The sequence below is a fragment of the Lepisma saccharinum genome, chromosome 1, assembly GCF_977018435.1.
Source record: "Lepisma saccharinum chromosome 1, izLepSacc3.1, whole genome shotgun sequence".
NCBI classification, from domain to species: domain Eukaryota; kingdom Metazoa; phylum Arthropoda; class Insecta; order Zygentoma; family Lepismatidae; genus Lepisma; species Lepisma saccharinum.
In genome coordinates, this window is record NC_139229.1 from 131,371,013 (window position 1) to 131,396,721 (window position 25,709).

Genomic DNA, 25,709 nt, shown 5'->3' on the forward strand with positions numbered 1-25,709 from the left:
TTTCTAGCGAAAAGAAATTCGGAAGGTGTGTATAACTCGTTGATGAGAAGGTGTGAGCCGTGATGGTGTGGGTATATTGATGGACAAGGAAGCAAAAAGGAGCCTTATTCAATGGTATCCAGTGTCTGCGAGGATAATTGTGGCACATTTCAAAACCAATATCAGAAACATCGTTATGATCCAGTGTTATGCACCCACAGAAGTAGCAGAGCCTGAAGAGAAACAAGAGTTTTATAGGCAGCTCAATGAAACAATAAAGAAGCAAAAAAGGAAGGATATCATAATAATTGGAGGAGATTGGGCATGACAACGAAGGCCTTGAGCATGTGATGGGTAAACATGGTTTAGGAGAGCGAAATGAGAATGGACAACTTTTTGTGGACTTTTGTGCTAGCCATGAATTAGTTATTGGTGGTACTATATTTCCTCACAAGAAATGCCATAAGGTAACGTGGGTATCACCAGACCATAGAACAGAAAACCAGATAGACCACGTGGCAATTGGACGGAGGTGGCGACGTTCGCTACAGGATGTAAGAAACAAGAGAGGTGCAGACATTGGGAGTGATCATCATTTGGTAGTGGCTAACTTTAAAATGAAAATTCAAGCTCAGAAGAAGAGAATAGAACAGACAAGGAAGCGGTATGATGCTAGTAAATTGAAGGATAAGAATCTCCAGGAAACCTTCAGGATTGAACTGAGAAATCGGTTCCAAGTATTGATCGATGAAAGTGAGCAGAATGAAACAATTGAAAGAGAATGGACAAAAATTCGATCTGCCTTCACAGAAGTAAGTGAAAAGGTTCTGGGCTTCAAGGATAGGAGGAAAAAAGATTGGATGTCTCTGCAGACCTGGGAAAGGATTAATGAGCGAAAAGTAATTAAGGAGGCAATGAACTCAAGCAGGACAAGGGCAAGGAAGGCAGAATTGCAAACAAAGTATACAGAGAAGGATCGAGAAGTAAAGAGTAGTGTTCGTAGGGATCAAAGAAATTGGGTAGACAATCTGTCTCAGCAGGCGCAGGAAGCAGCAAAAAAGAGGAATCTTAAAGAACTATACAACATCACAAAAGTTCTGTCAAGGAAACAGATGCAGAGAAATCGACCAGTGAGAAGTAAAGATGATACCCTCCTTACGAATACTGAGGACCAACTGAAACGTTGGAAGGAGCACTTCTCTGCAACCCTTAATCGCTCTGTGGATGCTCAGATAGACCAGGGGGAAGAGGAAGATGAAGATGATAATGATGGTGATGTTGGCCCCAGTGTAAGAATTAGGACGGATGTTCCAACAGTAGGAGAGATTAAACAAGCTCTGAGAGAGGTACGTAATTGTAAAGCAGCTGGTGTCGACAACATACCACCGGAAGTGCTGAAAAGTGATATAAACACCACAGCAAATATGTTGCAGCCCTTATTTGAGAAGATATGGATAGAGGGAGTGATGCCTAAGGACTGGAGGAGTGGCCTGTTGGTGAAGCTACCGAAAAAAGGGGATACATCAAAGTGTGACAACTGGAGAGGTATAGCACTTCTGTCCATTCCGAGTAAGATCTTCACTAGAGGTATCCTAAACAGAATTAAGGAGCATGTTAACTTGAGACTCAGAAGAGAACAAGCAGGGTTTCGACCAAATCGCTCCTGTATTGATCAAATTAACACCTTGCGGATAATTTTGGAACAATGTATAGAATGGTCATCTCGTCTCTATACAGTTTTCGTTGACTTCGAGAAAGCATTTGACTCGGTCAACAGAAATGCAATGTGGAAGGAAGTGAAACGATATGGAGTGCCCACAAAAATTCTTGATCTTATCCGAGAAACTTATCGTGATTATACACGTAGAGTTATACATGAAGGCCGTGTATCTGAACCAATAGATGTGCAGTCTGGAGTGAGGCAAGGTTGTATATTATCACCTACAATGTTCCTGATCGTGATCGATGCAGTGATGCGAAATGTAATAGGAGGGAAAAGACGTGGTATCGAATGGGGATTGAATAACAGACTAGAAGACCTTGATTTTGCAGACGATTTGTGCTTCTTATCTGAAGCACATGGTGATATGCAAACAAAACTAGCAGATCTGATAGAAAGTGCAAAAAAAGCAGGACTTGTGATTAACTCCAAGAAGACCAAGGCACTGAGGATTAACTCCACAAAAACAGACCCGTTTAATATTGGTGAAGAGATTATTGAAAATGTGGATAGCTTTACTTACCTGGGTAGTGTGGTGGCAAAAGACGGAGGGGTGGCACAGGATGTTTCTCAACGAATCCAAAAGCAAATGGCACCTTTGTGAGGCTCTATCCAGTATGGAAAAACAAGAAGATATCTATGAAGACCAAACTTCGTATTTTTCGAAGTAATGTTAAGTCTGTACTGTTGTATGGGTGTGAGACATGGAAAGTAACAAAAACGATTACCTCTAAATTACAGACCTTCATCAATCGCTGCCTGAGAAAAATTTTGAATATCTTTTGGTCAGAAGTGATTCAAAACCAAGAACTTTGGAGAAAATCTGGAGAAACCGAGGTGTCCATACAAATAAAGCGGCGAAAATGGAATTGGATAGGGCATACGTTGAGGAAGGAAAATGAGGCTGTCGAGAGAGAGGCACTAGGCTGGAACCCGCAGGGAAGAAGGAAAAGAGGGAGGCCTAGGCAGACGTGGCGAAGATCTGTTCACGCTGAGGCTTTGGAGGAAGGAAAGAGCTGGAATGCAGTGAAGAGAATTGCCGTCAGTAGGACCAGGTGAAGATGCTTTGTTGATGCCCTATGTTCCACAGGGAACAACAGGAATTAAGTGAAGTAAGTCTTGGGGGATAAACAACGCCCATTTCCTGGTTCAGCTCGAAACAATTCAGGTGCCTTATCGAAGCTGATCTTGAGCACGCAGGGTTTCTAACCTACTTTGTTGTATCTTGTTTAATATGCTGTATTGTACAGCCAACCGCAGATTAAATAGGAGGAAAAAGATTTTTCCGACGGAAAATAAGTTGGCAATGCTGCGAACACCGAGGCATTCTTGAAGACGCTTGAGGAGGGTCGAGAAAACTTTCCTGAAAAAGCGCAACCCCAGTATCGAAGGTCATGCTACACGTGGATTGGAAACTTTCGGGAGCATGCTGTCTGTCTACCCAATTCTACCCAAATACCTGTTTGAAAATGAATCTTCTGCTCGCACTTTATTTTTCAAATGTAGTTCTGACATTGTAGTCATTTTGCAATTACTTTTTTTTGTTCTTATTTTGCTTTGCTTTTATGTCACTTTTATAATTAATCGAAACTATGAAGATGGATGATAAATAGATTAAATTGATGAAGAGACACCTAAAACATATATTTACAGACCAGGACTCGAACCCGGAACCTAAAGCGGATTGGTGCGGGGGGGGGGGGAACCGTCAATAACTCCCGGCCACGAACTGGCTTATAATTTTTGTAATTTCTCAGGAGTATTTTTTGTTCTGTTCAAGCATAATGCCTGCTTTCGGAAACTTAATTTATAAGTGACACACTTCGTTCGGTGGGGACAAGCCACGTATTGTTTGAGAGGAGGGACACATCTCGTTCATATACTAGATACAATCATGGACTATACTTCAAATGGCCTCCCCGATGGCGCAGTGGTTGCGTCGTCGCCTAGTAATCAAGGGGTCCCGGGATCGATACCCGGTGGAGGCACAAGTGGTTCGGATTCCACTTCAAACTGTAGGTCCAGTCCCGATTATCCTTACTGTGCATAAAGTGGACTCAAAACACCAAATCAATCAATCATATACTTGAAATGTGACGTGCTAAACACTACTTTCAGATGGACATGGCAATTTTGATATACAAGTTGCATTTTCTCTACTTAGATTATTTATGTCCAAATTTTATCCTAATAGATAATCTCGCAACAACGCAAAATGTTTAAATTGACTCGAATTCACAATGACTCATATACAGTGTGTTTATAAATGAACAATAATAATAAATCTATTTATTTCCTTACACGGGCAAAACTTACACCGTAAGCAGCAGCAACTGTCCAAGTTTATATAACTTTATTTAAATTGGAATAAAGATAGAAATCGAGAGGGGGCAATTGCCCCTCTGTGCCCCCTTGCAGGTGCTCTTGGCCGTCTGGAAGAAATAGTGCACGAAAGACGTGAAAACTAAATCCATCTTGAGTATCCTTTTGTCTTGCTACTCTTAGATTCTGCAACCTTTCTTTCTATAGTCCAATGTTTGCCTTCCTTACCTCCTAGAATTGATTTCTGTACATGTTTGAGGGCTTATCTCCCCTGCCCCCTGTGGTTGTGCGACTGCACCTTCTTCCGCCGTTGTTCCTTTGTGAACTTTCATCGGCTTCAAAATACTTCAATTTCTTCAAGAGCATAATATCGTTTAATAACCGGCGATATAATTCCTCTACCCTAAATTTCTGGATTAAAGTATATTAATATAGGGGCATGGAAATCTGGAAGGGGGCGAGGATGGCCACCTCTCCCCTTTAGAAAACGAATGTCAGCTAAAAGTATATATTTCACACGTATAATTTGATTTGTCATAGTAATTTACATTAATTATTATAATGGGGATGCAGGAATGCGATAATTTCGAATTCAAGTGGTGTTTCTTGAGGGGGCAACACTATTATCGGGTTAATATGCATATGGCATATTTCCTTGCGTCTAAAATATCGACAGATGTCCATGATTAGGGGGGGGCATTTGCCCCCCCCCCCCTTCTTGCAGCCCGTACGCACGCCTATTGCTACTCATTTCTACACTAGTTGGACGCTTTATTCAATTTCGAGCCAAAAATGTAATTTAATATCAAATCAGGGTTGTTAAACGTCGACGAACCCATAAATTCTATTTTGGTTCTATTGGGTTCCGCAACAAGACCGGAATCTTTTTTATCGCACAGTTTAAATTCGGTCCAAGTGGCGTATTCTTTCGTTTCAATATGGAACTTAGACCGTCTTTCAATTGATCCGGAAAGAAGGTCCCTGTGCCGTATTTCAATTGATCAGGAGAAAAGGTTCCTGGAACGAATTGAAATATTTTAAACATAAAAAGGCTCTTTACGGTCCAGATCCATTTATGCTTGCTAATATTCCCTGCTGAACCGGAATTGAATTGATTTAAAATTCCTGACCTTTTAACAACCCTGGTTGAAATTCATTTTTTTACAAACAACCATATTTTTAACGGCTATTTCACATTAATCCCATACGATATACTGAGTTATTTTTTCGCAATGTTCAAAAGAAAGGTAAGAGATTTTGGCTATTCCTTTTTCTTCCTTGATGTTAAATAGATCATATTCGTCACGCGCCTGTAACGTTACTAGCTAACATTTGTGAATTGTTCTTTCCTTGTAACGTTAACATCTACCATACTGAATTTATTTACGTTCCTTATGCAGATGGTATGTACCCAACTGCATTTTGTTCCGTTCCGCTACAGTGGTTTACATGTTGCTACATTCCTATGTAACGTTAATTAACATTTTGCCTTTCACTTCATTCCGTTACGGAGGATTGCATTCATTACGTTCCTATGTACCGTTATTTACTACCATGTTGCATTTCGTTACGTTTTTGTAACGCTAGTATATACCATATTGCATATCGTTACTACGCTCCTTGTAACGGTAGTATATACCATATTGCATATTACGTTATGTTCCAATGTGCTCATTTCGTTCCGTTCCTTTATAACGTTAATATCTACCATAATACATTTTGTTACGTTCCTTGTAACGTCAATCTATAACATATTGTATTTCGTTACGTTACATGGGTACCAGCAGTGGAACCATACTCTTCCTCCTACAAAATGGAACGTACCGTGTAACGCAAATTGGGTACGTTACGACTCCCTGGTTCAAACCTAGGATCTCCAGTTTTGTAGCGCATTTAGTTCGCGATTGAGGTTACAATCCATGCACCAGGCTAAGTTTTTAAAAAGAATAACTGGTTCCACACTTTTCAAAATTCCAAAAACTTAATTTTAAAGTCAAACAACAAAAGCTTTATGACTAAAATTTCCATCTAACTTTTAAAGCTTTTCTCTTGAAGGTATCTAAAGTTTAATGACGAAGTATAATAATTGTGCATTTCAGTACACACTGTATGAAACGTAAGAAAAACAAAAAGAAACTTGTGCTGGATATTCACTCATCTGCTGGATTGATTAAGCCCCCTCAAGGATATAACAATAATATAATAATTATTATTATTAGTATTATTATTATGGAATACAATTGTTTTATTATTATGAAATTTTAGTTATTATTGTACAATTATTGTTATTATTTCTATTATTCAAAATTCTGGCGACGCCCATGGGAACAATTATGGATGAACCCCCCCCCCGAATTTTTTTCCTGCCTACGGCCATGTCCAGGGATAAATGTAACTGATCTTGTCTCGTAGAATCAGAGGCGTTCGCGAATTTACGTTGAGATATAGTATTTCTTTGCATCAGTTCCATATTTGAAATGGTCCAGCTGAACGAGCTGTTAGATCCCCCCGCCTCTGCCCCCTTGAGGTGTAACCAACGCGTAAGCAAATACTCCAGTTGCAGTGAGAGTTTCAAACCGAGCAGTCGACTAAATCCATTCCGTTAGAAACCGTGACTTGTAAGTTGCAAAGAACGGGGAAGGGGGAGGGAACACTTTGTTCCCGTTATTTCGCAATCGACCTCGGAAATGTGACAACGCCGCGAAATATTTTCCCTCCCCTCCTCTCTCGCTATCTACCTGGCCTTGCGTGCGCTCCGTACTGTACTGAAACAAACATCCTTGCACTCTCGACCTCAGATGCCTTCCCCCCGGGTTGCCCGCGTTGCACCGTTCGGTGGACGGATCAGGGCAAGTCCTCTTCCTTTGTTACGATGGTCAACAGACAGTGTTGCTTTTCCACCCACGCCGTTTGACACGTAGAAGCAGAGCGAGCCTGGAATTTGTTCAAGAAAAAATTATATCCGGATCAAGCAAGGCTACTGTGGCATTGTGGGCTGTGCTGGAAATCAACTACGCGTGAAAGATATAGATCGATTAGAGAATTATTTTCTTTATTAATGTATCATTTTCTATGGTCAAGCAAGGCAGGTATCATCCAGTCCCGTGGCGAGGGTAGGCTAGCGGACTGAAACGTAAGGCGACATGCACAGAGGTCACCATTCAAATGTTTTTTTTTTTTTTTTTTTTTTAAGATAACGCAGTCGGAATATGCGTAAGAGATATTTGCACTTGTCAGAGGTAAGGTGACTTACATATAACTGCACTAATGACATAAAACATTACTTAAATATTCTAAAATATGCCAAAGTTTGTTTTAATCAGACGGGTCTTTAAATATAACCTTTTTTTATGAGTTTTTAATTGTTTCCTCATTTCAAAATTTGTGGCATATAAATGTAACAAACTGTGGAAGAAAACATCAAATGACTCACATAAAATGTCGTTGTTTGACAGTGCGGGAAGGGGTGTTGGAGGCGGCAAACCACAATTCTCCCTAGGGCGCCAAAAGAGGCCCCGTGGAAATGTGCTCCTTGCATGTAGGCAACCCTGGTACACCGAAGAGAAGAGCGGGGTAGAGAACAGTCCAGGATATCGGTGCCAAGCAGTTTCGACAACATGACATACAGGGGGATTGAAAAGAAAGTATCCAGTAGTGAACTTGAGGCAGGCAGCGTGCAGGTCAGTTGAGTGCAATTGCGCGGCGAGGATAGTTGAGTGTGGTTCGGTGGGTCAGCATGGTGTTAACGGTGCAGCAGCGTATCTTTGTTGTCGAGACGTATGCACGCATCGATTCTTGGAAACAATGTGCAGATTTGTTTACGACGGAGTTCGCGGTGAATGGAGTTCCAGCGAAGGCTCCAACCAAATCAGTAATGCAAAAACTGATTGCAAAATGGCGGGAAACCGGATCCGTGTTGAATAGGCCAAAAGTGCGTCCAAAGACTGTCCGCACTGAGGCAAAGGTTGGCTACGCTTCGCAGCTAATGATACGCAGTCCACGAAAATCATCTCGGCGTTTGGCACGACAGTTGCAGGTGTCCCAGTCAACCGCTGTGCAGATCCTGAAGCAACGATCACGCGCATTGAGTCAGTGTTCCCGCCTCATCGCGTCATCAGCCGTGGCACGAACCAACCGTGGCCACTTCGTTCTCCAGATTTATCACCCTGTGATTTCTTCTTGTGTGGAGCTCTAAAGTGACAGGTGTATAGCAACAACCCTCACACACTCGAAGAACTCCAGAACAACATTATTACAGCTATCCAGGCCATCCCGCAGGGTGTCCTCGCCTGTGCTTTTCAGAACATGTGGTATGGTCTGCACACGTGCCTCGAGGTCAACGGAAGACATATCCAGCACCTCCTCTACGTAGAGGGCCTCCCCCATGGCGCAGTGGTAGCGTCATTGCCTTGTAATCAAGGGGTCCCGGGTTCGATACCCGGTGGAGGCACAAGTTGTTCGGATCCCACTTTAAACTGTAGGTCCAGTCCCGATTAGCCTTACTGTGCATAAAGTGGACTTAAAAACTCAACTCAACAACAACTCCTCTACGTAGGTTGTTGTCACACTGTACTATATTTACAGAAGAGATGTTTCATTAATGTACGTTTATGTCAAGTTGTCTAAATTGATAGGCACCGATATCCTGGACTGTTCTCTACCCCGCTCTTCTCTTCGGTGTACCAGGGTTTGCTTAAATGCAAGGAGCACATTTTCCACGGGGCCTCTTTTAACAGACTCACCCAGTATATACGGGGCAAGATTGATTTGGTTTATTTTACTTCGTATTTTGTGCTGCTTTTGGCTAATTTGCGAAGATGGGGATGAGTGATGATATGATGAAATTTTTGAATGGACACTCACAAACATCCATGCCAAGGCCGGGATTCGAATCCAGGACCCTTGCCGTCGTAACGCGATGTGCTACCCATTCTGCCACGGGATTAGGCAAGAAAATGGAGCAATATTTATTACTATTTGCATCCCCAACCTTTCTACAGTTCTCTGTTGTTGCATGGACTTACTGATCGTGATTGTTGTGGAGTTCCATTAACTTGACTTACATTGGTGTGGGCCGGTCCTCAGCAGTAATAATTTTTATGACTTCTGAGACTGTCGGTTGGAGTCCGTTCTATTTTTGTCCTTACAAAGGCCGAAAGAATCCTTCCGTAGAGGGTGTTACGAGGAACGTAGAGCCCCGGTTTTGGCTCACACGAGCATTTGTGTATCAGTACTGCTAACTTCAGGATTGGAATGTTTCATTTCCTTAAGCTTGTTTAGAATTCTTCAACTTCTTGGACGATGTCTTCCAGAGGTTTTACCTAACTCCAGGTCGCCCTGAATCTGTCCGTTACTGGTGTACCAGCTGATTTTCCCGCTACCTGGTTTTGGAGAACTTGTAGTTTTAGTCATGCAGGTTGGAAATGGCATTGTCAATGTTGTGCAACGTTGGCATGTAGTACTGTTGACCGTATCATTTTCTTGTAAATCCTGATTCCCTAGGATTCTGAAAATGAGTACAACTCTGATTGTCTTATACTATGCAGCTTTTCGACGTGATTTCTGAAGGCTGTTATCAGGTTCCCCATCAATCGGATAGTACGTAGCAGTCTCTCAGAAGTTTCCTTGTGAACTCGTTGTGAAGTTGTTCAATTATAATTATAAAACTTTAAAAATTCAAACAAACTTTCTAGTTTTGTGTCATATTTGCAATCAATAATATTACTATCTTGTGCTACCATCTATGAACAAAAAATACAAGTTGTATATTTGTTAAAGAACAATTAACTAGCTAATTTAGAGTATTAATGAAGTGAAGGGAAGAGGTATTCAAAACTTGCATGTGTCATTTGAAGACATTCATAGGAACTAGACTTGCTAAGTGTGCGTAATGTAAATGATGTTTATTTTCTGTACCGTAATGGAGGCAGTGCACATTGTTCGAGGGAAGACCGGCCCTGCTTTCAGGATCATAGTAATGGATTTGTAACCTTACAGGCACTTCATTTTACAAACTACACCCCAATGAAATTTGTCTGTTGCAAACACGTATTGAATTGTTTGCTATTGTAGCATCTCCGCTAGCTCTGTGATTAATGCTGTCGCCCTCAAGAGTTTCAGTTTTTTTGGGGCTAATTTCGATTCGTTTTGGCTAATCGCGACGATGAGGATGAATGATGATATAATTAGGATGACCATACGTCCTGTTTTGACCGGGACAGTTCCGTTTCAGAGGTGTGTTCCGTTCATCCCGTCCATATTATTAAACATGTGTCCCGTTTTATAAAAGTCTAGAAGTTATCTTGATAACCAAGTCTAAATTTGAGTTACGTTTCTTGCCAAGAAAGATGTATTGTTTTGTGTGTTTCGTTATTGCAGTTTATTTACGGAATTGCAATTAGAGTTTGTACTCGTATATTGGAATATATCTTATTCGAATACTTTCAAGTTAATAAATTGCATTAAATTATTTATAGGTTTATCTTACGTTATTATATTATTAGCTTTTTTTGACAACATTCATTCAGAATTTATAGGCTAGTTATTATCCTAAATAGTATATACAACGTTTTCATTATTGGTCCAAGATGGCTAGAATTATTTCTATATTTCACGCAAATGTTGTTGCTTAAGTACATGTTAAATACATTTCTTCCAAATACCGATATTTCACAACAATAGATTTAGTCTTCGTTATAAAACCGTAAACTAAATCTTTATTTAATCATTTTATGTGCAAGGACAAATATGAATTATTATATAAAATCTGTTTCGTTATTTCTACATGGTTTAATATTGTAACATGAAAGCACAACAATTTTCTCTCGCTTTCAATAATATAGCGTTATCCTATTGGCTATTTATTTTAGGAATGTGAAATGACGCTACGTGTATATGGCGACGTCAAAAGTTGCACGTTGGCATTCTTAATTCTTGCCAACCATAACCAAAGCTTACTATCGCTAATTAGCATTCATCTGTCATATAAATTATAAGTTTTCTTTGTGTTGTTTTTATGTTATGAGTTGCTAGCATTGTATAAAAGAACAATCTGTTATGCTGTGCCTCGCGCCTGAGGTAGCAGTTGAGGTCTTGCTGTGTAGAGGTAAAGATGGTGCGCGGATTCTGTCGTGACAAATTTTACTAATCACTGCCTTCGAGGGAGCAGGACCCAACATAATATATTATTTTATTTTGTGGAAATAAGTATGTAACGCGCGCGATGCGGTATTAAAGTTTTTGGACGTTTTAAATTTAAAGTTTTTATTTATGTTTGCTATAACGTGTTGCAATTCGGGGGTTACCTTCCAGAAGAAATGTGGATTGTCTTAATCCCGATCCCTGGGTGAGAACTGATGCTTCCAACTGTCTAGCCGGAGCAAGGAGCAGAATGTTGCCAATTCGTTGCTCCATACCCTGGAGTTGCGATTGTGGTGGCACGTTGCACTTTTTAAGTTCCTGCGTCTTGACACAGATTGTATAGTTGTTTGTCTTATATGTGAGGTAAGGTTTTCGGGGAGATTCGTAAACGGTTGATGAAGAATAAAGCTGCTCACAAGAAGATTGGTTCTTCTGCTAAATACTTGTGGCATTACTCAACTTCAGCGTAGGGTTAACAAAGGTTGATCAGAAAAGACGAGAAACTCTATGTTAGTAATACCTATATTACAATAATTAATACGTTTTGGCAACGGGATATTATATTTCATGTATTGTTTATGATGTATCATTTATATGATCCAACCTTTAATAAATAATAATAATACGTTAATAATAATAATTTTATAATTAGGCCTAACCGATTTTTTAAACTGATCTCCTGTACCGTTTTAGGTCAAAATATTATAGTCACCTTAGATATAATGAAACTCGTAAAGGGACACTCAGAAAGAGCATCCATGCCCAGGCTTCGATTCGAATTCATTCGGGATCCCTGGCGTCGTAGCGCACTGTGCTAACAACTGCGCCACGAGGATCGATCAAGCAGACTGGAAAAGTAACGCATTACTGTTGTTGTTACTTTGTTTCCAAAAAGTAACGCGCTACGTTTACCGTTTCACTGTCATACAATAAGGATATGTAATTGTTTACACAAATATCACATCTGTTCTCTTTGTAGTGCATGTTTTCTCAATGTAACTTTACATGCACAAGCTTACAACACATGTTTCGCTCTGGCAAATAAAACCTCCAGTTCTGAATTTATCAAGCTAAACCAAGTAACGGAATGTAAGGCAAAGTAATGAAGTACCGTTACAATTACTCGTGTAATTTCGATAACGGATTACACTAACGCAAGTACCGAAAATGTAACGTGTTACTCGGCACTGTCCTTTGGTATATTTTAACCAAATTCTCCCTCTCTTTTTTAGCTCGCCATCTTCCACTATAACTATTCTATCCAATGGCAGGATGCCTATCGCTATCAGGGCTTGTTATTGCCGTTGGGCGGGCAATTTGACAAACTTGTCTCCAAGAAAAAGGTTAGTGAATACAGTTTGGTTCCAGTTCTTCTCTGTTTGTTTTTATTGCCTCTAGGGTGATCATCGAGGATGTACGGACAACGAAGTTAGTAAAAGGTATGTTTTATACAGCGTATATTGATGCACTTGTAGATTCAATTGTATCTTCTGCAAATATGCTGTATAAAGAAACAAACTGCCGGAGTACTAAGTGAGGTGAGTGTACCAACACTGTTATATTCCATTTAAAGAAGTTGTACAACTACTGAACCAAAATATAACACTAGTTACTGTGCGTATTGGGAAAACTTAGTTATTACTTGAATTATAGCACAGGTTAACAATATAATACCGATTTATTTCCTGTGTAACTGCATGTACAAAAAGGTACAAATATCTCTGCATAAGAAAAAAAAAGCACTTAAATTGCTTCAAGACATTACATAAATTTGTCAGTCTGAAATAGGATATGTTCTACGTTGGCTTAAACCAGCAGTATTATTTCTAATGTATATGATCTTTACCCTGACATATCCGATATTCTAACTCCTCCTTTCTTTGATTAAAATGTTAATAAAAGATACACACAACAGGAACATTTTGCTTGAGCTGAACGCTGGACGAGAGAGAGAGAAAAGAAGCGAATCAATTACACTGAACTTATTGTAAATTATGCAATTCCCTCGCCCACTTTCCTCTTTAATTCTAAATTAAATAAAATTACACCCAGTGTCTAAGTCTAATATACGTGGGTTGGAAATTTAATAGTGGCAACACTGCTGTATATACGCCATGAAACTTAACCGGTGCTTCTCACTTATACCACACGTTAGTTTGATACCTAAGCTACCTCCCAGTAAATGGACTCTTCCTTCCAACACTAGGCGAATGCGCAGTGACGATAGGAATAGAGTATCGTTGGAGTTGGCGCTCTAAAGTTCCCCACTAATGTGCAATTTCTGGTGATTCTCGCCATAGGCGCCGACTCCATGGGGCTTAAGGGGGCTCGAGCCCCCCCAATATTAATGATGTGGGGGCAGAGCCCCCACAAAATAATTTTGCTTAAGAGGATCTAATGTATTATTTTTCTTCTCTTGTAAAGTTTACTCTGAATTGTGCCACATGAATTTAACTTTAAATACACATTTGAAATGTTCTAGACCATCAACTTTGGGGGACTGAGACCCATCAACTTTGGGGGGCTATGACCGGCAGCAAAACACATGACTTAGTACTATATACTAAGTAAATAATTATTATTTACTATTATACATATATTAATCAGACATATAATGAATTTAGCCAATGACTTGTTAAAGACTGTTTGGGAAACCTCGAAAAGAATGCAAATATTTAGTAATATTATTGATGTGAATGAGAAGGCTGGCCATACTGGACTGCGACCACTTTGCCCTCCTCGGTGAACATTGAGAGCCTCCAGTATGCAACAGATCTCAAGGAAGTATGAAAACCTTCTAAATTTTCTTGAGAAATTTTCTGAAAAAGATTCTACTGACGCAGCATTAAAATATGGTGGATACCTGGAGACAATGCTTCACTTCAAGACATTTTTCTTTCTCTCCCTCTACTGCAATGTGATGGGTCCAATAGAAGAGGTAAACTGTAAGATTCAGTCTCCACGCATTGGTGCTACAGAAGTGGAATCAAAACTAAAATATTTGACTGACATCTATCAAGAAAAGCGAATGTGTTTTGAGCAGTTCTGACTGAAATGCACAGAGGGCAAACCGAGCCTCGTTGTTGAATGTGTTAAACAAGGACATGAATCTACAGGACTACAAAAAATAATAGCCGTAGACAGGGGCGCCGACTTGTCAAAATTATTGGGGGGGGGGGCTCTGATCACTGAAATAAATGAATGAATGACTCACTCCCTCCCTTTTTAAAAATAAAAATTAAGTCTTCGTATAGCAGTTTTTAATCAGCTATTATATTCCTCATGCAAATGAAATGTAACATGAAAAACGTTTAGAAAATGTTTCAAAGTCTCTTTATGTCTTTTGTGTCTGCTCATTTGTTTTTTAGATAACAATTAACATTTTTATTGAAAGGTATGTATTTACATTAAGAGACCAACCAACCTAACAGTTTTGTGCCGGCCTCGGTAGCCGAGCGTGTTGGGTGGTCGACTCAGCTTGCTTTGATAAAGAGATATCGGGTTCGAGTCCCGGCGAGGGCATGGGTGTGTTTTAAAGTCCGCAACAGACATGTGACGTGTTGCAAATAACCCATAAAATAACGAATATTTAACAGTTTTATTTAATTATTTACATAAATTGTAACACAAATTGCAGGAAAATGATTTTACTTTTTTTCTTTGCTACAATATTTTACTTTTTAAATTTAATTTTGCAATAATAAAAAATAGCATGTACACTAAGATATAAAGTGACATACACAACAAAAACATATGAACATGATTTTAAAATAAAGCAAAAGTTGCTCTAGGCAGTGGGTTATTTTTTTATGAACTCATTAACGAGCGGTCTCAGGTCCAAATTATCAAGCATAGTTTGATGTATGTGGAGTACCGCTAAGCTGCTTAGTCTCTTCTGCCTCATTGTAGATCTCAAATATGTCTTTAGTTGGCTAATAGCACTGAATGACCTTTTGGCTGTGTCTGTCGTCACAGTTCTGTTTCTGGCGGTCGCATATACCTTCCTTACCAATCAATATTTTGAGATTCTCTATCATTTGAACGTATAAACCTGTATACCTTCACCAACTTTACGCGGTGGCTCAGTCGGTAACGCGTCTGACTACCATGCTCAAGGTCCCGGGTTCGATCCCCGGCCGGTTCAAATCCGGGAACTTTTCTAACGGTGAAAGCGGCCCCGGCGCCCACCCAGCGTCGAAAAACATGGGTACCTGGGGGAAACCCTGGGGGGTAAAGGCGGTCAGGGGCGTGATGCTGATCACATCACCCCCACTCACGACCGGATCAAGAAAGTGTGGGGCGTTACCCCCACACCCCCTATACGCCTTCATGGCGTGGTGCTATGCACAGGGGAACACTTTACCTTTTTCTTTTACCTGTCGTCACTGGCACAGTGCGGAGGACCATCATGAATTTGGCTCCTGGAGGGTGCTGTCTTCCAAAAGAAACTTCTTTATGTCACGCATGGTAGTTAGAACCACTTTCTTCAGTTTGGCGATATCACCTAGCATGGACATGTCTAAGGAGAACCTATCGACATCCAAATCTTGGCGAAAGAATTCTCGCGTTTGCTGAAAGTTTGTTGTGCAACTGTGCTCAGCTGAGATGCATTCTTTCTCTACGGCTGTTACTTTTTGTAGTCATGTAGATTCATGTCCTTGCTTAACACATGATTTTGCTGTGTCACACACGTCAGTGCATATTGATTTATAATACTATTTTGGAGTATATAACTTGTGATGTTTGGCATCATCAGGATTTTCAAGTCTCTTAGGGACATGACGTTGCCGGGGCAATCCTGGCTCATCAACGAGGCTCGGTTTGCCCTCTGTGCATTTCAGCCAGAACTGCTCAAAACACATTCGCTTTTCTTGAAAGATGTCAGTCAAGTATTTTAGTTTTGGTTCCACTTCTGTAACCAATGCATGGAGACTGAATCTTACAGTTTACCTCTTCTATTGGACCCATCACATGGCAGTAGAGGGGAGAGAAAGAAAAATGTCTTGAAGTGAAGCATTGTCTCCAGGTATCCAGCACATTTTGATGCTGCGTCAGTAGAATCTTCTTCAGAAAATTTCTCAAGAAAATTGAGAAGGTTTTCATAGTTCTTTAAGACCTGTTGCATACTGGAGGCTCTCAACGTCCACCGACGAGAGCAAAGTGGTCGCAGTCCAGTATGGCCACCCTTTGATTCACATCAATAATATTCCTAAATATTTGCATTATTTTAGGGGATTCCCAAACAGTCTTTAACAAGTCATCGGCTAAATTCATTATGTCTCTGATTAATATATGTATAATAGTAAATAATCATTATATACTTAGTATATAGTAATAAGGATGGCCGCGGTGGCTCAGTCGGTAACGCGTCTGACTACCATGCTCTAGGTCCCGGGTTCGATCCCCGGCCGGTTCAAATCCGGGAACTTTTCTAACGGTGGAAGCGGTCCCGGCGCCTACCCAGCGCCGAATAACATGGGTACCTGGGGGAAACCCTGGGGGGTAAAGGCGGTCAGGGGCGTGATGCTACATCACCCCCATTCACGACCGGATCAAGAAAGTGTGGGGCGTTACCCCTACACCCCCTATACGCCTTCATGGCGTGGTGCTATGTACTTTACCTTTACATTTTATATAGTAATAAGTCGTGTGTTTTGCTGTCTCCGGTCTGAGCCTCCCAAAGTTGATGGTTTAGCGGTCTCAGCCCCCCAAAGTTGATGGTCTAGAATGTGTACTTAAGTTAAGTTCATGTGGCACAATTCAGAGTAAACTTTACAAGAGAAGGAAAATAATACATTAGATCCTCTTAAGTAAAATTATTTGGGGGGGCTCTGCCCCCATATCATTAACATTGGGGGGGCTCGAGCCCCCCAAGCCCCATGGAGTCGGCGCCTATGGCCGTAGAGAAAGAATGCATCTCAACTGTGAACAGTTGCACAACAAACTTTCAGCAAACGCGAGAATTCTTTCGCCAAGTTTTGGATGCCGATAGGCTCTCCTTACACATGTCCATGTATGGTGATATCGCCAAACAGAAGAAAGTGGTTCTAATTACCATGCGTGACATAAGGAAGTTTCTTTTGGAAGACAGCACCCTCCAGGAGCTTCTGCCTGAAGTTGCCAAATTCATGATTGTCCTCCGCACTGTGCCAGTGACGACAGCCACAGCCGAAAGGTCATTCAGTGCTATTCGCCGACTAAAGACATATTTGAGATCTACAATGAGGCAGAAGAGACTAAGCAGCTTAGCGGTACTCCACATACATCAAACTATGCTTGATAATTTGGACCTGAGACCGCTCGTTAATGAGTTCATAAAAAAATAACCCACTGCCTAGAGCAACTTTTGCTTTATTTTAAAATCATGTTCATATGTTTTTGTTGTGTATGTCACTTTATATCTTAGTGTACATGCTATTTTTTTTATTATTGCAAAATTAAATTTAAAAATTGTAGCAAGAACAAAAAAGTAAAACTATTTTCCTGCGATTTGTGTTAGCATTTAGTATGTAAATAATTAAATAAAACTGTTAAATATTGTAAATATTCGTTATTTTATGGGTAGGTCAACACTAAGGTTATTTGCAACCCATCACATGTCTGTTGCGGACATTAAAACACACCCATGCCTCGCCGGGACTCGAACCCGAGACCTCTGGATCAAAGTGAGTTGAGTAGACCACCCAACACGCTCGGCTACCGAGGCCGGCATAAAACTGTTAGGTTGGTCTCTTAATGTAAATACATACTTTTCAATAAAAATGTTAATTGTTATCTAAAAAACAAATGAACAGACACAAAAGACATAAAGAGACTTTTGAAACATTTTCTAAACATTTTTCATGTTACATTTCATTTGCATGAGGAACATAATAGCTGCTTAAAAACTACTATACGAAGACGTAATTTTTATTTTTAAAAAAGCAAGGGAGTGAGTCATTCTTTCATTTATTTCAGTGATCAGGGCCCCCCCCCCAATAATTTTGGCAAGTCGGCGTCCCTGATTCTCACCATACCTCCAGAACAGATGCGCAGTATTACTGTTCATTTTTGGAACATAACCTGCAACACTTTGTGCTGAATCCTCCCATAATTTTGCAGGACAATGCTCGGGCGTATGTAGCGCAACCTGTGGCTGATTTGTTACCTCGATGGGGTTGGCAGATGCTACCAGCCCCTGTGACTTTGATTTGATCCCTAAGATGAAGCTTCCGATCTGTTCCCGAGATTCTTCAGGCAATAGACCGCTGCGTTCAAACCATCAACAGAACAGGCGCTGCTACAGATATACTACGACTTCCACATCGCTGGCAACGGTTGTACACAATGCTGGTGACTACATCGAAGGGCTGTAAAAGTTCACAGAGGTATCTCTTTTGTATCATTTGAGAATAGTTGCCACTATTAAATTTCCAACCCACGTACAACTTAACCAATAACTCCGCCAACAAGGAACTTGCCCCAACGGGGAGTGTGATTTCCAACGACATCCATTAATTCGCTTCCTTACAAACTGAAGCGTTGACTCTTCACCAATCGACAGAAATTGCGTGAACAATCTACGTCTACGCATGTTCTCTTCGACCGCTAGCCATTGACACCGAGAAATCCATCAATCTCCAAGAGGTCTGTCTCTCTCTCTCTCTCTCTCTCTCTCTCTCTCTCTCTCTCTCTCTCTCTCTCTCTCTCTCTCCCCTCACGTCCAATCGAAAAAAGTAAAAGAGCGACCACTAAAAGGGAATATTCCTTTCTCCAACACTTTATAAAAAGACAAAATTTCAATAAAATACGACCTCTGCACCTTAGACCAGAATGCTAATCAAACTCCGTGGCGGAAAGTCCTCTTGGACCAAGCGGCTTTTTCATTGGGTGACGCATGAACAGTGCATCGAGTCCCATCGGCGCTGTTTTCTGGCTTTCGAGACCGAAGCCCGGTGTTTATTTTCAAGTAGCTCCCCCAATTGTCCTTACGATACTAGGTGAACACAGGAATTTTGGAACTCCCATCGGGAATCGAACCCAAGATTGTTCGCACCAAAGGCGAGAGTACTAAGCATTGCGCTAAGAGGGATTTCAGATAATGATTATAGCAACCATTTTTTTAATTTACTAAAAATCGTTCCGGATGATCATCTTCTTTAGGTAACTTATAAGAAAGTTATAAAAGAAGGATGAAAGATGAGGAGTAGCATCACCGTGCTGAACCATGCAGCAACTGTTTCGACAGACGCGGCACCTGCACTGTAATCGTACACATATGCATGCAGCAGTTTCTTCAGATTTGCTTGAGATAATCGATGCAGCGCACGTTGGCGGTTGACCCACACGCCGACCGGTGGGGAAAGGGAAGGGGAGCAAAACTTTTCCTATGCGCAGAAACGTTGCGCAGTCGAAAACCAGATCATTTCCACGCAGTGTCTCATTTTCTCATTTCTGGAAAATCTCTCTCCCCACACCACCCCTTCCCCTTTTCACCCTAGGAAGAGAGAGAGAATCTTCCCTCCGGATTCCCAAAGCCAGGAAACGGATCAATATGGTCACGTGATCTGTTGACGTCATCCTGTTTCGTGCCCCCGCGGAAAACCTCAACTCATTCCTGATCTCTGTAATAACGCTTACCTGTGATGCACATTTTTATGTTTGTTTATTTTTTCTTTATTTTTCTTTATTTTGCGTCGTTTTTCTTCCATTTTTTTGCTAACCACGACTCTGATGACTCTCCGTTACTACATGTCCCCACCGGGACTTGAATCACGAGTCGAACACTCATTGTGCTCGAATGAAATATGAACTGTTGATATTCTCCAGCCTCTACCAGAGAATCGAACCTATAATCCGCTTGATAATAAGTGCGGGCTAAAAATTAATGCATGTTTTTTTTTGTCAGAGCACAGTTTCAGAAAATTGTTAACAATGTATGTGCAATCTTAATTTTTTCTGTGCCATCTTGTACTCTATTGTTTTGTTATTATTGTTGTTGTTTTCCTGCTGTTACTGTTTCAGTATAAAATTGTCATTCTGTACTGTATCTGAAACTTTTGGTAAAATACTAAAAAATAATAATAAAATAAAAAGCAAAGAATAGGTGAAATGCAAAGGGAAGAGACATAAGGCAAGTTACTAAGAGTGTACGGACGACAGGATAAGAGCATTTAAGAAATAAAAATTCATTGATTTTTTATTGATTTAGTTTATTTTTATGTTCTGCCTCTTTTGGCTAATCGCGAAGATAAGAAATAAAAAGGAGTAAGAATTGGAATATGCATAGTATGAAGCTTTCCTAGCGGAGTGGTGGGATACCAGCGAAAGGGACACCGGAACAAACGTGTAAACAGTGGCAAGGTTACTGTAGGAGGGCCGGGGTGGGCTTCCCCAGAAATTGAGTGGCCTCGTGCCCCCTTCTCATTACAAAACAGGATTTTACAATCAATATGCAGCAATATTTGCAAAATATTATTGCCATGCATATGTTTTGCATTCATTTTTGAATTTCGAAGAAAATTTGGAGGTACTCTTCCAATTGATAAGATGATTTGTAATAAATAATCTTTGTCCCGAGGAGCATGACGGGGGAAGTGTTGTCACTGTTTTGAAATTGGATTTGAGAATGAATAAAGTACTTAAGTAAACTCTGTGTAGATGTAGGCTAATCGGGACTGGGCCTATACTGTAAAGCGAGATTCGAAACACTATATGTGCCCCCCCCCCCAACGGATATCGAACACGGAAGTCTTCTATTGCAAGGCGATTGTTTACCTTGCCACTACGGCATCGGGGAGACCCAGATAATGTAGTGGATAGAACTGCAAGTGTTCCTGTTCACGGTGTTATTATAAGTACAATGTCAATAAATGTTGCTGAATAATTTATTTTACGAGATAATTTTATGTATCCCGTTCGGCGTCACTCTAAACTTCCCCACCACCTCTCTCTCCTGCCCGGAGTCCGCAAAAGCGCGGTTCTTCAAACTACCCTTTCCTGGAGAATCTGGAATCTGTTGATTTCTGCCAAGCGAAGTCATGAAGGTGAAAGTGGTTTCATTTTTGGAACTCTTCCAGATATCATTTGGCTCACGAGAACCCCCTCACGAATGATAATAGACGCTTTCGATAGGAAGCAGTTGCTTTAAAACTACTTACTGCACTACGACGCCAAGAATTCTGAGCACTTTGTGAGTATTTCTTCAACAATTTCATCATATCATCGCTCATCCTCATCGCCGCGATTAGCCAAAAGTGGGAGAAAAGCGACGCTAAATAATAAAAAATCAAATCAAAACTGCTTACTATGCTTAAAAATTCTAAAGTCATTAGCAAAGCAGCGATATTTGGAGAGAGGATACTAGATAACTGTTCACAGAAATGGAGCTTGAGTAGGCATCCTGATTTTCGCACTCCAAGAAGCGAAATATGTACTTTCTTTAAACAGTGTCCTGTGAATGAGTTTGTTTATTAATTGCTGGTCAATAGTGACCATGAATTCCATGCTTTTTTTTTTTATTGCATCAAGTGCAAGGAGACGCAAAATATTACCACGCTCTGGGACCTAGGGGCAAATCCCCATTGATTTAGGGCCTGTACTCCCTTGCTTCATGAGAATTGCATCATCTTGTTTCTTAGTGGTTAATATTTTCTCTTTCGTAACATCTTCGGTAAGTGCGATCATCTGCCTACTTATCGACACAGCCTTAACACACGTGAACTTTTTGTCTTGGTACTGCATGAGAACAAAGGCACATTCAGCAGCAAAGCGTCTGCATCTCCCAAGACGACTTCTGACCACCTGCCTTAGCTTCTGCAGGTGCTGAACCCCTTCCCCTCCCTCCCTATCTCTCTTTGCATTACTTCCCTGTTCATTGGCAACCTGTAGAACTCCCAAGTTACACTTGTGAAGACTGAAGAGCTGAGTTGTATCCAAATTTTGAAATAACACGACAATACTTTATAAAAGAACTTTATTTTTATATTTTTGATGTGTAAACATTTATAAATTCAGTTGGTACAGAAAAGTATTTTCCTGTGACCGGCAACCTCATGAGGGCAGACATCACACTTGTCTTCCGCAAGATGAGAGGGTGAAGGAGTTGGAGCCAAAACTAACAGTTTTGAGGCATAAAAAATTCAACAATCTTTCAACATTGTTGAAAAGGAAGATACTGTAATTCCTACGAAACCACAAATCTATCTACATAAGTTACACAATGCTAAATAATATCTCTTACAAGTATTGTGTTATAAGCTGCGCTTGAAGTGGAAAATTTTAGCTGGGGGGATGTTTGGTCGACACTTGGAGTTAGCGGGGTAGGGGGGGGGGATGCTCCTACAGTTTAACGTGGTGGCAATGAGACAGCTTGGGGGATGATTTGCTAAAATTTTCGCATCCGCCCTCACTTCGAGTATAAGGCAGAAATAGTTTAGTCTTTTTTTATTCTTTAGTTGCATTTTCTTCCACTCACCACATGAAGAGAACCAGATTGACCCACACCTTTTGACTTAAATTCCTATATTTTGGGACTGCATGCCCTTCTACCTCACAATAATCTAATAATTCTAGGCATAGCTGCACTGAAAAAAATATCGGTGTTAGAACAACACACACAGTGGTCCCAGAAAGTCTACACCCAATTTTGGTCAACGTTTCACCTCAGTGGTGTTAAAAAGGTGCTGATTGATACCATTGATCTGTGTTATTTCAACACCACTGAGGTTAAACGTTGACCAAAATGGGGTGTAGACTTCCTGGGACCACTGTCTGTGTTGTTTTAACACCGACATTTTTTTCAGTGTGGTGCTAAGATGTGGGATGTAGGTCAAGGGGTAGGGATCACACTATGAGAGGTGTGATGCGTGTATCATAGAGAAAGAAAATGCTACCGCTATTTACACAATTATCTATCCTCAAAGACAGTGACTTGGCTAATGATTATTATGCTTTCATTGTTGATTTTACGTATTTTATAACTAAACCGAGTCTTTTACCTTGCACACATTAAATATTAATACGTATCTATTACTCCCCAGGGTTAAGTGAGAAAAACGCACCCCACCATTGGGTGGCGCCTACTCGTAACAATTCAAAACCCAAAAAAGTTAGTTTCCACACTTTTTTTTTCCAGTGTAGATAGTGAAAAGGCAGTAATGATACAGATGAGAGTCTGTGCTCATAACCGATGTTCCAAATTGTTCATTACCATTAACATTTGTTAAGGGAAATTATTAATTTCGATGGGTATATACATAATTTTCTTCAATGAATTGAATCAGAACAGTTCAATTAATTAAGTTGCCAGAGTACAACATTCCCTTCTCTTTTATAGGCAGTCAGTCTCAAGTCAAAGGTTTACTAGAGGGCTTCAGGGTTCTAATTCTCTATCTCTCATCAATTTAACAGAATGACATCAACACAATAACTGGAAATGTGGGGAATATTGAAAGAGAATATATTATTCTCAGAATTGTATTAATATTAAATTTACTTCGTTCTACTTCTATGCTTGATATTTCCTTGAAATAATTAATCATTTCAATTTTTTTTGCCCATTAAGGAAGAAAGTACAAATTAGCAGTCTATTGATTCTACAGTGTATTAAAAGACGATCGACTTCAGTAAAGTGATCTTCCGACGTGACTTCTTTCGAAATTCGTAGTGCGTATGCTTTCGGTTTCGGCAAATAGTTTCCATTGCAAATGCACAGTTCTATCCCTAAGTGTAGAGGGATATTCAAAACTCACCTATGACCCTTTCCACTCGACACACTGTACAAATCCTGGTGGATTTCAAATAAAAATTAGGAACTGAAGAAGCAAATTCCTCTGCACTTAATTTGCAGTGACTTTGACTACGACCATCTGTTTAGGGATCTTTGTGCCACGTACTTCTCGCTGTCAGCGGAAACTCGAACGTGTCCCGACATCCCTGCCAATTAACGTAATAGTAAATGACCATCACCCTTTTTTTGTTTACCTTTCGGAATCAAACAATAAATCGTCAATGAACATGATGAGTGATAGCTAAAAGAAGCTTCAGAAGGTTGATATAAAATTTAATATTGAGAATAAAATAATAATGTATAGCGACTGTTGTAAACTAATAATAATAAAGTATTTAATTGACGTAATTTTTTCATAATTATTATTTTTATTATTTACTTGCACATGAATGAATATCCGACACAAGCGTTTTTCTTTACTTTCTGAAATTTCATACCGCTAATACACTGAAATGGATAGTTATTATTATTTATTTCTTTTTGTATATTTGCACAATTTGTTCAAAAAAGATCTTTGAAAGTTAGGGGGAAATTTTTAGTCATGAAGTCAACGCTCTGCAAGATCTCACATGAACATATCTCATTTTTTAAAAATTTTGTAAACTGAAAGAACCATGCACATCTTGCATAAATTTTATGAGCTAGTTTATTTTATTTCATTGCTCTGCCTCAATACTCCAGTCACGTAACTTTATTCCTGTTTGCTTTTTGAGTTATTCCTCATCGGAAACGAAAGATGCCAATTCGATCATCTCATCCCTCGCGACTCCCCCTCATCAAACTGCACCATCGCAACGGAAGGTTGCGTAGACTTTTTTTGACCCGCGTGGGCACCGACACTTGACGTGGGTGTTTGAACACCCACGCGGCGGAGGCGCTACGCAAAACGACGCCAGCTCTTGTTGCGTCTCTTCCCATCAGCCGCCTGTTAGCTGCTTCGTGGGATTCCGCCGAGCCGAACGTGGGCGAATGAACAGAAGACAAGAAGACTGCTTGGAGGTCTTCAGTAAAGCCTCTCGTTCATCACCATTGTCCTCGGACTGAATAAGAACTGTGTGTTGCGCCTGTTTTCGTTTAACCTTTGTAATGGTTAAATTCATTCATTACACAATTTATTACGCGAAATCATGTCCGCCACCATATTTCCGGTGAACAGACAGTGACGTTTCCTGAAAATTTGACCTGGTTTACCACAACATTTCTTATTTATTTATATATTTATTATAATCCACCTATCCAGATGAAATAGATAGAAAGAAAACACCAATGCAGAAATGCAAGTAAAACAACTTCCGATTTTCCGGTAATTTCGGTATTTTTCATAAAATTTCCCTTTTCACCGAAAATTTGGCTTTGAATTTCCCTTCAGCAAGGGAAATTTCCCTTCATGTAGCAACACTGTCTGCGAAGCGCGGCACAGAAGCAGTTTTCTCCTGCCAACAACGCTCTTTCCAGTGATAGAACTGCCTCGTGTTTTTAAATAGCCACCTTTTCTTCGGCTCCTTCGCTCTCCTCGCATACAATCGGGGAGGAGGAAACCCGGTCTAGTCATCAGAAGGGTGCATACATAAACCAATCTTTAAGTTCCTGAAATAATTTATTTAAATTCCGGTTTAAAAGCTTGTATTAATAGTTTGCATAATACTTAAGGAGCGATGTTTCCGTATATTAAAGCTAAATTTATATATATAAAAAAATATTTGAGAAAAGTTGGTTTACCGATCTCGAGTAGAAAACATACCGGGTAAGCATTGTGCGTATGATTTTAGCCAAGGGCTT

The 25,709-nt window shown here is 40.2% G+C and overlaps 1 protein-coding gene across 1 annotated transcript; it reads left to right on the forward strand.

The window, feature by feature from the left end:
- The first annotated feature begins 329 nt into the window (after positions 1-329).
- On the forward strand, positions 330-22,239 carry LOC145985730 (uncharacterized). Its single transcript, XM_083119791.1, has 2 exons — positions 330-1,566; positions 22,157-22,239. The coding sequence occupies exons 1-2, from the start codon at positions 330-332 to the stop codon at positions 22,237-22,239; spliced, it is 1,320 nt and encodes a 439-aa protein (XP_082975917.1).
- Positions 22,240-25,709: the final 3,470 nt, after the last annotated feature.

What these genes read in the sequence shown, in the direction of transcription:
- LOC145985730 (XM_083119791.1), top strand. Translation starts at nt 330, where the DNA reads ATGGGTAAACATGGTTTAGGAGAGCGAAATGAGAATGGACAACTTTTT. An exon ending in GAGTAAGATCTTCACTAGAG is followed by an intron (nt 1,567 to 22,156) that starts GTATCCTAAACA and finishes TTATAAATTCAG; the next exon opens with TTGGTACAGAAAAGTATTTT.